This window comes from Ambystoma mexicanum, chromosome 5q (genome assembly GCF_040938575.1).
Source record: "Ambystoma mexicanum isolate Mex_15411 chromosome 5q, UKY_AmexF1_1, whole genome shotgun sequence".
Classification (NCBI taxonomy): domain Eukaryota; kingdom Metazoa; phylum Chordata; class Amphibia; order Caudata; family Ambystomatidae; genus Ambystoma; species Ambystoma mexicanum.
The window spans coordinates 519,683,486-519,700,401 of NC_090933.1; the positions used below are offsets into that span (position 1 = coordinate 519,683,486).

General features: G+C 45.1%; 1 protein-coding gene across 2 annotated transcripts in view; it reads left to right on the forward strand.

Moving 5' to 3' along the window:
- The window catches only part of SPIDR (scaffold protein involved in DNA repair), a 3,076,965-nt gene that overhangs the window by 321,331 nt on the left and 2,738,718 nt on the right, over window positions 1-16,916 (forward strand). Inside the window, exon 4 of one of the 2 annotated variants that reach the window (XM_069621022.1) lies at window positions 15,258-15,437. The exons of the other annotated variant lie outside the window; for it this stretch is intronic. Within the exon in view, the coding sequence (XP_069477123.1) occupies window positions 15,258-15,437 (180 nt within the window). The remainder of the gene's footprint in view (window positions 1-15,257; window positions 15,438-16,916) is intronic. 2 annotated transcript variants of the gene reach the window in all.

The window sequence follows — 16,916 nt, forward strand, 5'->3', positions numbered from 1 at the left end:
GGCTGGTGAATCAACTGTACATACTAAATATATACTGGAACCCAACCCCCAAGTCCGACCACAAGCTTGAAAATGACATTATTGAAGCCTTAGACGCAATTAGAATGGAAGACTTAAAGGCCCCAATCATACTATGTGGAGATTTCAACATGAAATTAATCGAAGTAGACCCACAAAAAATAGCGAGGACTAGCTGCGAGACTCTTAAAAATGAACACTGGCTAGAAGAAATGGCAAGCAGAAACCTTTCTATGTTGAATAGAATAACAAGAGGGGACATACCGGCAAAGCCGACCTGGAAAAGAGGAAGTCAGCAGTCCATTGTAGATTACATCTTTGCATCTGAGAATATTCTACAGGCAATGGTCTCTTTCAGAGTCAATAAAAACACGCAAAGTGACCACAATATTATATCAATGGAGTGGAAGTGGTGTAAAGGGGAAGAAAGGGAGCAGTGGAGATGTGGCATATCAGTGGTACCAGGGAGAAACAGATTAAGGATAATGAAAACAGATATAAAAGTAGTCTCGGATCAACTGCTACGATCTCAAGAACACGGGACAATTGAAGCATTGGAGTATCAACAGCTCATTGAAACATACAGAACCAAGAATAAGACCTCGCTAAGGAATCAAAACTTTTACAAACATAAGTATGATCCGGAGGTGGCGGAAAAAAAGAGAGAACTGAGAAAAACTCTAAGGGCGATTGCCGCTAATAAGGGCAAACTGAACCAATGTCTGTCAAAAAAAGCAAGAAACCAATATAATAATTGGTGCAAAATACACAGAGCAAAGATGGATCAAAGAGAGGCTGAAACAATCATGAAGACCCTAAATCAAAGGAATTCGAAGGGATTTTGGGCAGTAATGAATGACTCAAGCAACTCAGAAAAGGCGATAATAACTAATATGGTGACGGAAAGAACATGGGAATGTCATTACAAAAATTTATTTAAAAGAAGGAAAGACCTAAAAATACCAGAGATTCAAAAGAAAGTACCCTGGGATTTGAAAATAGACAGAGCGGACATCAAAACCTCAATTCTAAAGAGCAGTGCGTCGAGAGCCGCCGGACCCGACGGCCTGTCGAATGCAGATCTTAAAGAAAATATCGAGGAATGTGCAGACTTCTGCAATATTTTGTTCCAAGCAATAATAAGGGAAGGAAAGATACCTACAACTTGGAAGTTGGGAATAATTGTCCCAATATTCAAGAAGGGAATACGATCCGAGCTGGCAAATTATCGACCCATAGCCCTTCTCGATGTTATAGGCAAGGTGTTTGCAACCCAACTCCTCAACCAACTCACAAAATGGATTAATCAAGAAAAGATCTATGACGAGCGTCAGTCCGGGTTTGTGAAAGGAGTGGGCTGCAGCACAAATCTCCTAATATTAAATCTATTAAAAATAGACGCCATACGAACAGGTCAAAAAATATATCTGGCTTTCATCGACATGGCAAATGCGTTCGATGGTGTAAACAGAGAAATCTTGTGGCGTAAACTAAAGGAGAGGGGCTGTCACAGAAGTTTAATTGCGGCTATTAAAGAACTCTACTCAGACACCTGTATTCAAGTAAGGTTGGACAGCGATGGAAATCTGTCCAAATCAATAACCACAGAGAGAGGTGTCAAACAGGGCTGCCCGTTAGGGGCGACCCTGTTCAACTTCTACATTTCAGAGGTTGGAAGTGCCCTGGCAAATGTGATTTCATTTCCACCAACCATCAATGGTTTCCAGCTGCACCACATCCTATACGCAGACGATATGGTGATTTTAGACCGTACGCCAATCGGTCTCCAGAGAAAATTGTCAGCTTTAGAGATCTACACAGACGAACTTGGGCTAGAAATAAACATTGCCAAATCTGAAATTATGGTCCTGGAAAACAAAAGAGGCAAGAAAGGCCACAAGCATAGATCAATCTGGTTTGTGGGAACAAAGAAACTATCCAAAGTACAATACACCAGGTACTTGGGTACAATGATCAACTCTAGTATAAATGACGAGCCGATGGTGAAAAAAATATTAAACAGCTGCAGACAACTAACTTCACAAGGACGTGTATTGCAGAAGAAATTTGGGAAATTCACATATGAGCCAGTGAGAACATTTTACAAAAATAAAATTACACCAATCCTAATTTATGGGGCAGAGAACATGTTCAGCTGTGACCACAGGATATGGTCTAGGTGCGAAGGATTCTTTTGGAAGAAAATTCTCCAAATACCTCAAAGCACGCCGACTGTGTGTGTCCTATATGAAGTAGGAATCTCCACCCTGAACTCAAGGATAATGTGGAATAAGTTATTGCTCTTTCGAAAAACATATGAAGAAGCGAATCTACCACCTTTCAAAATCCTGATGGGAAACGAGACAGGAAAAAGAATATCGGCCCTAAGAGACTGGAAATATCAATGTAGTCAGATCCTTAAACAACTGGGGACAGACGAGCTTACACTATGGAATAATCCAGAGTATGTGAAGAGAAAATTGCTGGATCTAGACTGGATTGAAATCGGGGAAAAAAGAGCTTTACAAAAATCCATGCTAAATCAACCAGAAGAAGCAAAAAAACGGAACACACCCCAGAAATATCTGGTTCTATCTCCATGTAAACGCCTTAGAAGACGTTATCTGAAGTTCCGGCTGAACATCTTAGAAACAAAAGAAATTCTGAGAAATTGGCGTGTCATTCCGAGGGGCAATGTCTTATGCCGATTGTGTGGGAAGGAAGAAGAAAACTTAAAACATCTCATCCTAAATTGTTTTGAACTAAATGACCAACGCGAATTCTGCCTGGGAAAGGTGATGACAAACTATCGGACGCTTTCAGCAGAGGAATGGTGGAAACTACTGCACCTGACAGAAAATAACTCCGTGTGGATTGCGTTGATAAAATTTCTAGAGCTAATACAGAACTCCTTAGATTCGAGTCCAGTGGTCTCGAAAACAGAGGCCTATACAGAGATAAGTGAAGAGAACAAATTGGCAGACGAGAGCCAGATTGAAGAGCAAAGGACCACCTTCGAAATCTCCACAAGATAGTCTTTTAAGGAGCTGACCGAAATAAGGCTAGAGAAGAGGTCATGTAAAGAAGAAAGATGTAGTGTTTTGTATGTGTTTTAAGTAACAGAAAATTCCTTTTTCAAATGTTTGTACAAACTAAATGAAAATAAAAAATAAAAAAATATATTCTGTGTACACGCTTTGGGGAAAGGCGCTATATACATAACAAATAAAGAGCCATTTTTAAATTCTTGCAGTCTTTAAGTTACAGCCAGAATAAATGTGGTACAATACCACATTAGAGGCAGCAGGGAAATCTATAACCCGGGATGTGAGAGAAAAAAATGTGGCTTTCCTATTGTACCATTGTCAGGCAACTGTATGGCACACAAAGTATGAGGCTCTGCCTTTAATAGCAAAAGGAGCGAAGTGTTAATGTCCACCTATAACATATAATAGCAGCATCATCGATTGATCAGGGGACACGTTCAACGCAATCCTTCCCTTGACGGTAAGTTTGTTTTCTCAGATCGCAGTGTGCATCGCCCAGGCATCTCCATTACCAGACTGCTCGCGTTCACGGAGTAACAAACAGCCCATCGCGCTATCGCGAGTCATAAACGTAGCAAGAGCTAGCAACTAACTAGTGCCATCAGCGTCACTTTACTTGTTAAGTCACAGGCAGACAATTTGACATGGTGCAGTGGAAGACTGTGCCCACATCCTCTGCCACTGGAATCTTGGTTCCCATGGTCTTTGGAAATGTTAAACAGCAAGAAAGCAGCTCAGTGAGGCAGCAGGGTGCTCTGTTTCTCCCGGCCTCCTCGCAGCGTGGCTTTTCCAAATAGGAGGATGGGGCTTTCTCTATGTATTTAGATCTGTGCAGTGCATTCCCTACTGATTAAGTTAAGCATCTAGACTGATTAGTGCCAACAATAAGTGAGATGTAGAAGTCAATTAAGTGCTTCTGCCACCCAGTCCATTCCCCGTCCAGGCACCACCCTCCGGCTCCACTACCACCTTCTACTCCTAACTAGCCCTTTTCTAGGGCATTGCTGGCTCGCGTGCATGGTCTCCCTGCTGCCAGTGAGCTACACTCCTCGCCCTGGTCTGCGTTCACAATGTCCACCTTGCTTCTGCTGAAACTGGGCTCCGTCTTTTCTGGCCTACTTCTACTCCTCCGGTTTGGAGGACACCGTGTTCTCTGTGTGCTGTTGCCGTGCGTTCGTTTTTGGGTGGCAGGGATGGGGTTACAGTGCACCTCTGAGCCGAAGCTCAATGCTTTCTGCAGTTGCCCGCAGTATCAGAGCTGGCACGCAGGCTAATGTGGCACATGCGTGCCCATCCCGAACCCGTCCACTTCTGGAAGCGAAAACTTTAACCACCAATGGCAATTTATCAATTTTTCAAGCTTGCAAACATTTTCCAATGTAACAATTGCTACTTGCCAGCCATAAAGGCGAGTCGTGGTCCCTGCCCCTAGTGAAGGGGCACTATAAAAACCACGAACAAATGTTCATATTACCTTCTTCTCTGGCAATGAGTTCTTTCTCTGTTGCCAAAGCCACAGCAACTTAATAACCCAGCTATTCAGGCGACATGGGCAACCGCGTGGCGTTGCGCAACCAGAAGGGTCTGTGTTTGAGTTCCGTCGTTAGTTTTCCACACTTCCAAGGTCAATACATTGAATATTGTGGAATCCAATAATACTAAGTTGTACAGTTCCAAAATCTGTGATGCGCTGTGTACGTTCGTGTAATTACTTCTTACAATAAAGTATTTGAAACTCCAGGCATTGGATTAATATCCGGAAGAGGTGTGGGGGGTGAGGTGTTCAAAATCACAAGGCTGCCACGTCCTGCTATGACTCCACTACCCTCCCATGGCTCAGCTACCCTCCCATGACTCTGCTGCTACCCTCCCATGACTCTGCTGCTACCCTCCCATGACTCTGCTGCTACCCTCCCATGACTCTGCCCCCCTCCCATGACTCTGCCCCCCTCCCATGACCTTGCCCCCCTCCCATGACTCTGCTGCTACCCTCCCATGACTCTGCTGCTACCCTCCCATGACTCTGCTACTACCCTCCCATGACTCTGCCCCCCTCCCATGACTCTGCCCCCCTCCCATGACTCTGCCCCCCTCCCATGACTCTGCCCCCCTGCCCTGATCAATCAGCTTCGGATGAATGAAGCTTCAGAGATATTGTAGGCGTGGATCTGAAGAGCTACAAAAAGGAGTTCGTTTCAATAAACGCTCCTTACTCTTTTTTTCTTTGCTCTCACTACCTAAACGTACCATCTCATTCCAACCTGTCGACCCAGAATTGGAAAGTGTTGGTTTATGCCAAGTCCCCATGTGCCCATAGTAAGCGGCACACGCCTGTGTTGAGGGTGGGTGGATGCCGATCCTTGGTTTGCACTTCAAGCATTGGTCACTTGGACAGCATACTCGTCCTCAGTATTTAAGGGGTTACAGCAGTTCTGCAGTGCTGTGACTGGTAGATGCCAGGCCGACTCTAAACTTAATTCCAGATGCAAGACAAATGCCTGTGCAATTATCTAGGAAGCATTTAATGGTTCTATCAAATGGCTATTATGGGAATATTCACCAAAAATATCGTTTACTCTCCATTGTACTTAATTTTCCTGGTAATGTTAAAAGATCGATTGATCCACATCGGCACTAATTGCACGCCTATTGACGAGTCTTGTATGACATGAACCCCAGTAACATTGTGAGGCGTGGAGCAGTTTGTGGGAAAGGACGGAAACTGTCAGTTAGGGGGCATAGTTTATTTTAAGCTGCAACTGGACGAGCCCCTGTGCTCTCCAAAGTCCTTGTAAATGATGAAACGCCTTGGCTAAGAGAGTTCATTTTTGACATCACCCAGTAAGCAGGAGCTACCTCTGGCGAACGAGGAGCTTGTACACAGTGATTTGCAAATGCACACTATACCCTTTGTCCATTATAACTCTTGCACTTTCCACTGACATCACCCACCCAGCACCGCCCATTCAATAGACAACCACACCCCCCTTCCGCCTCCATGAACCTGCTTCTTATTGTGCCTTTCCCTTACTCTCTTCAACTTGTTTGTCATTCTTCTATTTTTCTTTTTCTAACTCCTTTTTTTTCCAAACGCAGTTCGAGATCCGATAACACCCTAACAGGGTCACAAAAGGCCTAATTTTCGCACAAGCTTTAGGCGATGTAAGACCACTCCGGTGGTGATGGTTGCAGTACACATGCTCCATAACATGACATATAGGATCCATTATGGTCCAAAGTCCTGATAATAGTGTCCTAAAGCTCCCTTAAACATATTCTCAAACACCCACAGGTAATGCCACATAGGCATGTCTGTATGGTACCATTTGGCCTGGTGAGTCAAAAGTAGCTCCTGGTAGAGGCTGGTGTGACGCTAACCAGGCCAGCCTAGGAGGAGCTATATGGTTTCCATCTTCTGGCTGTTTCAAACCCTGCTTCATGAAAACACTTCTGGAGTTACCTTTCTTCCATCAGAGATATTTTATCCATGCCTGTGGTGGGCTAGTGCAATTTAAAAAGGGACTACTGTGATGCTTGTTCTGATAGTCCTGTGCTCTAGTACAGAAAAAGTAAAGGTTGGAACCTTGACTGAGGGTGTAAAGTCTTGGGATTGAAACCAGCTTCTTTGGTTTCATTGCTCTTGGATGCCAGCAATGAGCTTCGTTCTCTGGGTTTCAATTTAAGGGAGCGCAAGAAGCTATTAAGAAAAATGTCTGAAAGGGGGTGTGGAGTCGGCTTCAAAACGAGGGAAGCCTGTGATGAGTAGTAACACAGGAGGTGGTATGAAAGAAAAAGATAGATCCTCTCAGGCTCAATCCCCTAAGAAGACACCTTGGGAAACGGTTGCCCCTCTGAATGGTCAAAATTCAATAAGTGGGGCAAATGATCAGAATGAAAATAAGAGAGTGGTCTGTCAAGAAAGGTGTGAGAAGTCCATCTTAGAGGGTGTGCAATCCTGGGGCTGGTTGACAAAGGCACTGGTCACCCTGGGTAAAGAATAGAGCCAGTGAGATGGGGGAGGGGGTAAGGGGCAGGGTCCCACAGGTTAGACGTTGGCTCTTGGAATATCAAGGGCTTTGCCCACCGTTTTCACAGTATGGATACTGTTGTTGTTGGGTTAGATATAATATGCCTGCAAGAAACTTGCCTACTGGAGACCCCAGTTCTAGACGGCTTTTCCCTGTATTTAAATAAAGCCAAAAAAGGACAGGTATGGTAGGCCCTGCTCGGGCTCTTGACAATATTAATAGTTTAAACTTGCAGGTAATATAAGTTATTAATCCTAACCCTTATATTCAGATCCTAATTATAAAACTTGAGGAGCATACTCACAGTGGTGAGAGTTGTTTGGTTCTTTTCAATTTAAATTGGAACCCTGATACTTGGGAAACAAACAGCTTTATGGATACAGTGATGATACGGATTGATAAAATGTGCGCCGTAACTACGGAGTCACTGCTGATAATCTGTGGTGATCTAAATATAGATTGTTTGAAGCTGGGGCAGGGGAACGAAATGGGCCCTGTGGAAGGCACTGAGGGTAAGAGAGCAAGATTCCAAGACTTTCTAGAGGAAACAGAGACCAGGGGTATTCATATGTTGAATGGCTAGGTGAGGGGTGACATGATGGGTGCTGCAACTTGACGCAGTGGGAAATCTAGCGCAACTCTGGATTACTTTTTCGTTTCTTGTAATGTACTCTCCTGGGTTACATCCCTGTGGGTTTCCCCCATCACATATAGCGATCAGGATCTGATAGTATTGTCTTGGTTTTTCTTGGGAGCGAAAAAAGGCAAACTGTGGAAGCAAAGATTGTCGGTGGAAGGGGGAGGAACAGATTGCGCATTAGACCCCACGAAGTTCCACAACAGACCGATCTCCTCGCATTGCAATACCAGGACGAAGAGGTGGTGGAGTATGATCGTCGGAGAACATCAAACTAAGGGAAACAGGCCATGGTTTAAACCTAAATATACCTATGATAAGGAGGTTGTAGCCCAGGAAAGACTCCTCCATAAAGATCTCAGAAAATTCTGGGAGTTACCATCAGTCATCAGAGGGGAATCCATTTGAAAAAGGAAACGGATATAAAAACCGGGTAGCATCCCATAAATCGATGATGTATCCAAGAGACGCGGAAGCTATGCTACAAGCTCTGAACGTGCATAACACTAGAAACTTGTGGCAGCTCTTAAATGGTAGGGAGACCGCCACCTGCCCACTTCAGTCGTACCCTATACCAAAAGATGGTTGGGTTTCCTACTTAGGGAGCCTATTTGCCCTACATGATCAAACGGGGATAACCACCCCGAACCAAAGAAGAAAACAATGGGCTATTCATCTGGATAAGGAGGAAATCCTATTGTTGATAAAGAGAGTTAGCAGTTCGCGAGCCCCAGGGCTGGATGGCCTGATGAATGAAATGCTAAAAGCAGCCCCGGAGGCATGGGCAGACATTTGTATGGCCTTGTTCCAGAGGATTATGCAGAGGGGGAAAGTCCCGGCTTCCTTGAAATCAGCAGTGGTGGTCCCAATATTTAAGAAGGGCGTTAGGTCGGACCCTAAAAACTACTGGCCCATCGCCCTTCTAGATGTGCTGGGTAAAATATTCAAAGCACTTTTATTGAGATGCCTAAATGAGTGGGTGGAGGAACCGGATTGTTTTGACTGCCGACAAACTGGTTTTGTTAAGGAAGTGGCCTGTAATTTAAATCTCCTTTTGATTAGCCTCATGAAGATGAGAGCACTAAAGGCCGATTGTAAACTATACTTGCCGTGAGCACGCTTTTGATAGTATTCATCGGAAGGCCCTATGGAACAAATTAGCAACACGAGGCTGCTCACAGGGCCTACTTCTGGCATTTAAGGATTTTTACACGGGAACCTTGATGCAGATTAGGCTTGATCAAATGGGACATGTAACTAGGAGGATTCCCACGTTCATGGGCTTAAAACAAGGATGTCTCTGCGACTGTCCCATTTAACACGTTCATTGCTGATTTAAAAGATGTTATGGATCGTTGTTCAGGGTATTCACCAAAAATCTATGGAATCACCGTGGGGTGGCTCCTATACGCCGACGGTTTGGTCATGCTAGACCCGACACTGATCAGCCTACAAAGGAAACGGGACAATCTGCAATCATGCGTAAATCAAAACGGCCTAAAGATCAATGCAGCTAAATCTGAAATATTGATCCTCGAAAACCAAAGGGCGGGAAAAGGAAAATGCCTAGTTTGGTATTACATGGTAATCGGATCCGGCCTGTTTGCTCCATAAAATATCTTGGCGTTATGGTAAATTCCAGTGATTCACCATGGACAGAGTGCCTGAGGGGTAAAATTAAACATCTAACTGCTCAGGGAATTTTGATTGAGAGAAAGTATGGTAAGTACTTGCTTTTTCCGGTCCTACATTTCTATAACTAGAAGGTTACACCTGCCCTTACTTATGCTGCAGAGGCCTGTCTTGGTCTTCCATGGGAACATGGGAAGTAACCGAGGGATGGTTTTGGAGGAGGGTTTTGCCTCTCCCGAATGCCGTTTCAATGGCAATAATAAGACACAAGGTTAGCTTGCTGTCTTTACACGTAAGGATGGTCTGGAAATCCCTGCTGCTCTTGAGGAAGTTGAATGTACCCAACTGCCCTCCACAGTGTAGGGTAATAATGGTAACAGAGGCAGGAATGCATGACTAGCCTTTGAAGAAGTGGCTCTCACGTTGCAATGAAATACTGTTAAGGTTGGGTGTATCGGTTGATATTCTCTGTATAAATCCCTCATATGTAAAAAAAGATCTTAAGGGGTGATGACTGGAGGGAAACCGAGTTAAAAAGATCTAGCTCTAAACTGCATACGCTATCCAAGAGACTCTTTGCTCTGCCCAATGTAACTCTGCAATATCTGAGAAGGTTCCCGAGCGCTAGGTATAGGGATCTATACCTAAGATTCAGAATGATGACCTTTGTGTGCAAGATGTTCATTCTCAGATATGGAGGCGAAGTGGGAGACTATAGGTGCAGACTATGTAATACTCATCCGGAAACCCTAAATCACCCGATACTGTTCTGTCCGGAATGGAGATCTTTGAGGACTTTACATCTGTATTAATGTATGAGTGAGAAATTTGGAACAGATGCAGAAGAATGATGGTAGGCGAGGGGGGCAAATGTTAGACTGATTTGTGCACTCATAACATTTGTAGAAATGATTTCTTTTAAATGTAAAGAGTTGGAACCTCCTAAATGAAGTAGCCATTAACTCACAGTTAATGAGAGAACGCAGATGATCATGACTGCTTGCTATTGTTCTTTTTGCCCCTCATTTCTAATTTCTTTTCTCATTTAATTTTATGTGACTGATTGTAATAGGATGTTAAAAGTTTGAAATGAACCCGTTGTGGTTTGAGTTCATTTAGTTGTTTTCTTGGTGAAAATATCAGTCAGGAGAGCATATAGTGTTGGCCGGCCCCCAATCTATTAATGTGCTGCCTATGCTGACTACAAAACATACCTGCAGAAGCGCACATTCCTGGTCATAACACCATCTGGCTTATAGCGTTTTTGTCATGCTCCATTGGCCAGCAAAATGTCTGACATGTTGCTAAAACGATGCAACATTCAGTATTTTACCCAGTGGTCATTCGTTTTAATTAGTCTGATGTACAAATCAATGTCCGTTTCTGAAATCCAGCGCCCACAACAGCAGTGGTCCCAATGCCCTCACATCATTTGACTGCAGGAACACTCTCTGTAAGATGCTGATCGCAATCAGTAGGTACAAGGAAGACATTAGCAACGCCATTTTGTAAGTTTGGTAGCAATCTACTTCTGTTTTAACAGTGCATAAACGCCAAAAATTGTACACATTTGTCGTTTTTTTGTATTGCTGCAATTTTTTCTAATCAATGCCACTGTTCTGGTTGACGGCGTAATATTGCAGACCATCACCCTTGACACATGATACCCCCAGCATAGATGACTCACCTCTCAAGCACACGAGCAACCATTCATCTGCACAGTCTACTTAAACTGAGACATGAGGTTGCTGCCAGACTTAGCAAAGCATTAGACCATATGTCCGGTTATATTTAAGCATGATGTTTTATCTGCTTAAAATCTGTTTTATTATGCTTTTAAAAGAAGCCTGGGTTCGCCCACTCCTTAAAAAAAAAAAAAAAACCTCCCTTGATCCCACCTCCCCTAATAATTATCGCCCCATCACCACCGTCCCCTTCCTCTTCAAAATCTTAGATAAAGCCTCCCATAACCAAATCCAACATTACCTGGAAACCTATGCCATTTTAGGCAAAAGACAACCGGGTTTCTGCAAAGGCCATGGGACCGAAACTGCCCTTCTAGATTTAAAGAATCAAATCACCAAAATAATGGACACAGGCAAACCTGCTGACCTGCTACTGCTCGATCTGTCCGCAGCATTTGCCCTCGTGGACCATGGCATCCTCACCTCTCACCTGTTCAATGCAGCTCACTTCTCTCACAAAGCGACCACATGGATCACCTCATTTCTAGAAGGTAGGGCCATGAAAGTGTACTCTGACCAGGCCAATGCTCCCCCAACCACCATCAGCTGTGGAGTCCGACAAGGGTCATGCACCGCGCCGACCCTCTATAACCTTTTCACCAAACCCCTCTTTGACTTACTGGACTCTCTCGGCATAGCTTACACAAACTATGCCGACGACACACAAGTACTCCTCCCCCTCACCGGAGACTATGACCAAGACACTAAAGCTCTCCTCAACATTTACACCACTATCCAAACTTGGAACGCGATCAATGGTCTTTGCCTTAACGGCGACAAAACTGAGATCATCATCTTAGCCCCTAGTGAAACTCTAACCAAGCTTAGCCAAGATTATTCACACATGACCATTGACAGCACTAACATACCTGTCTCCACTGCCGTGAAGACTTTAGGAGTCTACCTAGAGGCCACACTCTACATGACAAGACAAGTCAGCGCCATCTCCTCCGCATCCGCATTGACCACCAAACTCATCTATGCCATAAAACCTTACCTTACCTTACCGCACCTAACTGCCTCTCCATCGCCAGAGCCACCATGGGGGCCAGACTGGACTACTGCAACGCCCTCTTAGCTGGCACTGTGATGCTGGAAATGCATCGGAGGGACAGGGCCTCTGTGTCCTTGTCCTTTACTGCCTTTTATCGTGTGTTCTGTCGTGTTTTCTGCACAGGAGTTCATGTGGGACTCCTGGCGGTGCAGCTCTCTCCTTTGGTTTTGGTGAACAGACCCATGGGATACCCTTATGGCACCCGTGGGTGGGGGTACAACCCGGTGCCCCTAGTGTATGTTTTTGGGCACCTGTGTGTGGCCCACAGAGCAGGGTACGGGCTGGTGGCAGTTCCGTGCTGAATTGACTGGTGCCCCGAGCGTCCTCCATTTTGGGATGCCCAGACCCTGTCATTGGAATCGGTAGATTCCTGATGGAGACAAGATGGCCCCCGTGGTCTCTTGCCTTCCATCACCTGTTATCTTGATCTTCCCGAAGTCCTGTGAAGCCCTGACTCTGTCCCTTCCCCCTGACTGGCTGTTATATGGAAGTTCCATATTTGGTAGTGTGGGGAAGTGCTGACCAGACTGGCTGGAGCCTTCCCAACGACCGTATGTTGTGGGTACGCCTGTGGGTGGGACCTGGGTGAATGGAGTGTGTGACGAATACGCGTTCTGTGTTGTGGGCGTCTAGTATCTGGTGTTTGACCCAATGACTGAGACAGCCCTCCCCGAAACTGGTATGAATGCAGTGTGGAGTGTTGAATGGCTGGGTACTTGTCCCAATACACATAACTTGTTGTGAGTGTCTGGAGAGAAATGAATGGCCTGAATGCACTATGTGTGCCTGATTGGCTGCCTGCCTGCATGAATGCCCTACGCCATGATTGGATGCTTGAGTTATGACCCAGCGGAATGAATGGGAGATCAACAGTATATCTGGGGACCTCTCACTGCTAGGAATCGTGTTCAGAAGCTCAAGTCCACTACGACGAGTAACTTGAGTAAAACTGAAGCTTGACTTTGAAGCCCTGCTGGACGAGAAGAATTGCTTTTGCTCTCCTTCACAATCTGAAAGCTGCTGTGTCTCCAAGGACTGACCCAGAGAGGACCTGGTAAGGCGCCCTCTTCCCGAGCTACGAGGGACCATCGTGCACTAGCTGATCTTTGCCAAAGCTCTCTGGTAGACAGACCTTCGACAGGCTACCGACCCGAGACGGGGACTGCTGCGGATTCCCAAGGAGAAGCGCCCAGACTGCTGTCCGCCACTGTCAACGACCGCCGTTGCCGACCGGAGCCGACGTGCTCCCGTTTGCCTAAGAACTTTCGAATCCAAGGATGCTCTCGTCCGCATTGTTGCCGCTGTATCCTGCTGGAGAAGGCCTGACCGTCGACGCACCGAGGAGCATCCGCCGGTGGTTTTCCAGCCACCCAAAGACCACAGAGACGCCGACGACTCAACGCCCTTGCCGGGCCACAGTTCTTCAAACTCTTTGCGGTCTAGAACTATCGACATCGAGGTGCCCCGCACGCCTCTTCCTTGCAGGACGTTTACGCTTTCCCGTCAACGAGCACCGCTAGGAACGTAGCTGCCACTTCACCGTCATAGCTCACCCTGTTCTCCGTCGGACGTTAAAGGGAGGGCACTCGAGAAGGGACGTCGATTCCCCGACTAGGAACGCTACAACGCCAGGTACTTTAGGGTTGCAGAACTATTGGGAAGTCTCTTGTGAACAATATATGGACTGGGCTTGTATCTTTATTCTACAGGTTGCCCAGGTGGGGGGGATCTCCACACAGAACTGTGTTTACCGGTAGTGACCAGTACTTCTGCCAATTGTCCTTATCAAATGCTTTCCTCTTACCTCTATTGTAGGTTTCCGTTAAAAACTGGTTTGTGTGCCATTTAACTGTACAGTTGATGCACTTTAAAGAGATCTAATAGTAATTGTGGTACCACGTAGAACTGTGTATATTTGCCATTATAGATAACCGAGTACAAAGTGCGTTATCGTGATATTGTAAATAACCTTGAATATTAATTATATAAAGACTGTGTTTTAACCGATAGTGTGCGGACATTCTTTTGTGGGTGCTTGGGGACTACACTGTACTTAAGAATCCGTCCGCATCACCTTCTCGAGAAGCTAGTCCTTGATTGCTCGACCACGTACCAGTATTGAGAATCTTGGCAGGGGTCCTCTGTGCCTCTTCTCTACCAAATAGAGAGCGGAAGTACAGACCCCCCCTCCGGTCCCTCACAGGCACGTCAACCAAAAACTTAAACAGGCTCCAAATAGTGCAAAACAATGCACTCCGCGCTGCATTGCACATTCACAAATTTGACCATGTATCACAGACCCGAAGAAATGGACATTGGCTCCCAGTCAAGGAAAGAATCAATTTCAAAATACTCACACACACATGCATCAATCACACGGCACCTCCCTACTGATCAGAAACCATAACCAAGAATTCTTCCCTCCGTCCCAAAAGAAGCCACCATGCCAACCAACTCCCAAGTTCCCACTATAAGAAGAGCCAAAGCTGGCGGCATTAGCTTCCCACACATAGCACCTAAGCTCTGGAAGGCCCTCCCCAACTCTCTGAGCCGAACCCTCTCTGTACTCCTTTCGTAAATCCCTCAAAACCACACTATTCACATAGTCTATCAGTGCCCCATCCCTTCATGACCCTCAATTGTTCCATAATGATGTATGTACTTAATGCCATGTATCCAAATATGCTTTTGCAAAACAAATTGCCTTGTAACCATTTATGCCTTCCTCTGTAACCAGATCAAAGTTTTTTATGTAACAGCGCCACAATGCCCTTGGGCTGATTGTGCGCTTTAAAAATACGAATAAATAAATAAATAATCTTTTTAAAGGAAATTCAGAAAGTGTTTAGTAGGTATCCGCTCTTTTTTAGTTGATACTTTCACATGTCAGCAGTTGTGATACTCCTCTTAGCATTTCTTTATAAAAGTTATAATTTGTGTTGCCCGGGCAGAACGAATAATGTTTGTTTTCATAAACTTGTCGGCTGTTGCCTTCGTCTACTAGTTTAACCCATCACCGTTGGTGCAAGGGAAGGGAGTGTTTTATTATGTTGTGTTTTTTTTTCATTATTTGATTGACTCTTGCTTTTTGGACAGGTACGCCGCCTGCTGAGAGTTGTAAGGAAGACATTGTGTGGAGCTCCAGTAGCAGTGATCTGTCAGATGACGACAACAGACCTTTGCATTTGAGGTTGCAGACTCCTCCAAGGCTCCTTCCAAAATTAGCCCTGCCCTCCCTGAAGCACGACCATCCCTCTGAGGAGAAGAGTAGCGAAGGTGAGCGCCATGGGACACCATCAGAGACTAGAAGACTGGCAGAGAGAGCTAGAACCACGTCTAGGGCACTATACAGCCTTGCCAACACTTGGGAGCCTTTAGGACCGAGATTTTGACAATAAACTAGGACTGCATTTTAGTGTACTGACATTTTAGAAGTGGGGAAATTGCATTTAAGATGATTAAGTCGAATGCAACTTTTGAGATAATTTAAAACATTGAAATACATACATGATGGGCATATATGCCTATCACTATGACATCACTTCCCCTTTGGCCCTTCTTTAACCTTATTTGAAGAATAAGAAGAGCCAAAACGGAAGCGATGTAATCGTGGTATGTATATTTGATCATCATGTACGTATTTTAATGTTTTAAAATATCTCAAAAGTAGCTTTTTAAACAACATCTGACAGAAGGACTAATCCCAATGGATGTACAGACTGACGCACAGACCATAACCCACAGTACTGCAATACTGTTAAATGCCAGCCCATGCACTGCTGTACAGCTCTCTGCAGCTCTCCAGCCAGGTCAGCACTTTAAACGTTGAAATATAAATGTGTCAGGCACTCCCAGCATGGCACTTTTTGGGGTACTTCATAATGAATAGGTCTGCCGACAGGTACTTTCTTTGTAAGTGGAAGAGGTAAGGTCTTATCCACACACATTTTCTGTGTTAAGGTCCAGTCCCTTGAGACCGGAAGTATGTTTTTGGATTCTGTGTGTATATGGGCATTGGTCGCTTGTCACGGAGGTGCTATGAGCCCAGTTCAGTCAGGTCAGCTGGAGAACGACTCTTGAAACACAGTTGTCTTTAGGTCCTTGAAAGCTGGGAGTCTGGGCGTTGCTCTGAAGGGTAGGCTCAGCCTTGCACCCATTTTCTGTGTCGCTCTTGCAATAATTGTATTTGGCCTGATGGCGGATTTGGTAGGGGCTACAGGCTTGGCGGTATTCTGGGGGTAAATCCTCTGGAATACCACCAAATGGAATTACTGGTACTGCCACTTGGTCCAGCGGAATTACTGCTGGATTACAAGTGGTGGTATGACGGTGTTAGACCCCATTTATAGGACTCCATGGGGTTTTCAGCAGAATTGCCGCCAGTAATTCCGCTGATTTGGCCATTTTTTTGCAGTAAGGTGGCGGAATTGCCTCCAGCATTTTGCTTGAGGGTTTTCCTCTGCCTAACCACCAAAGTCGTGGTAGAGCAGTTGAGCCATTTTTCCCCACACCTTTACTTGTAATGAGGCCCTAAACTCTGTATTTTGTATTTACATCAGGTCGTTGCCATCGTGGGCCTAATACAGGATACACAAAAGATCTCGAGTTTGATTGTCTGCTTCCCCAGGAATGTTGCTGTGATTTCAGTGCAACAATTATGTTTTGTGCTTTTTTCTGACTTTTGAAAATGTGTATCTCTTTATTGGTACTGTTAGCTGATCATTTTACAATTGCATCATTGAAGAAGACTATTGT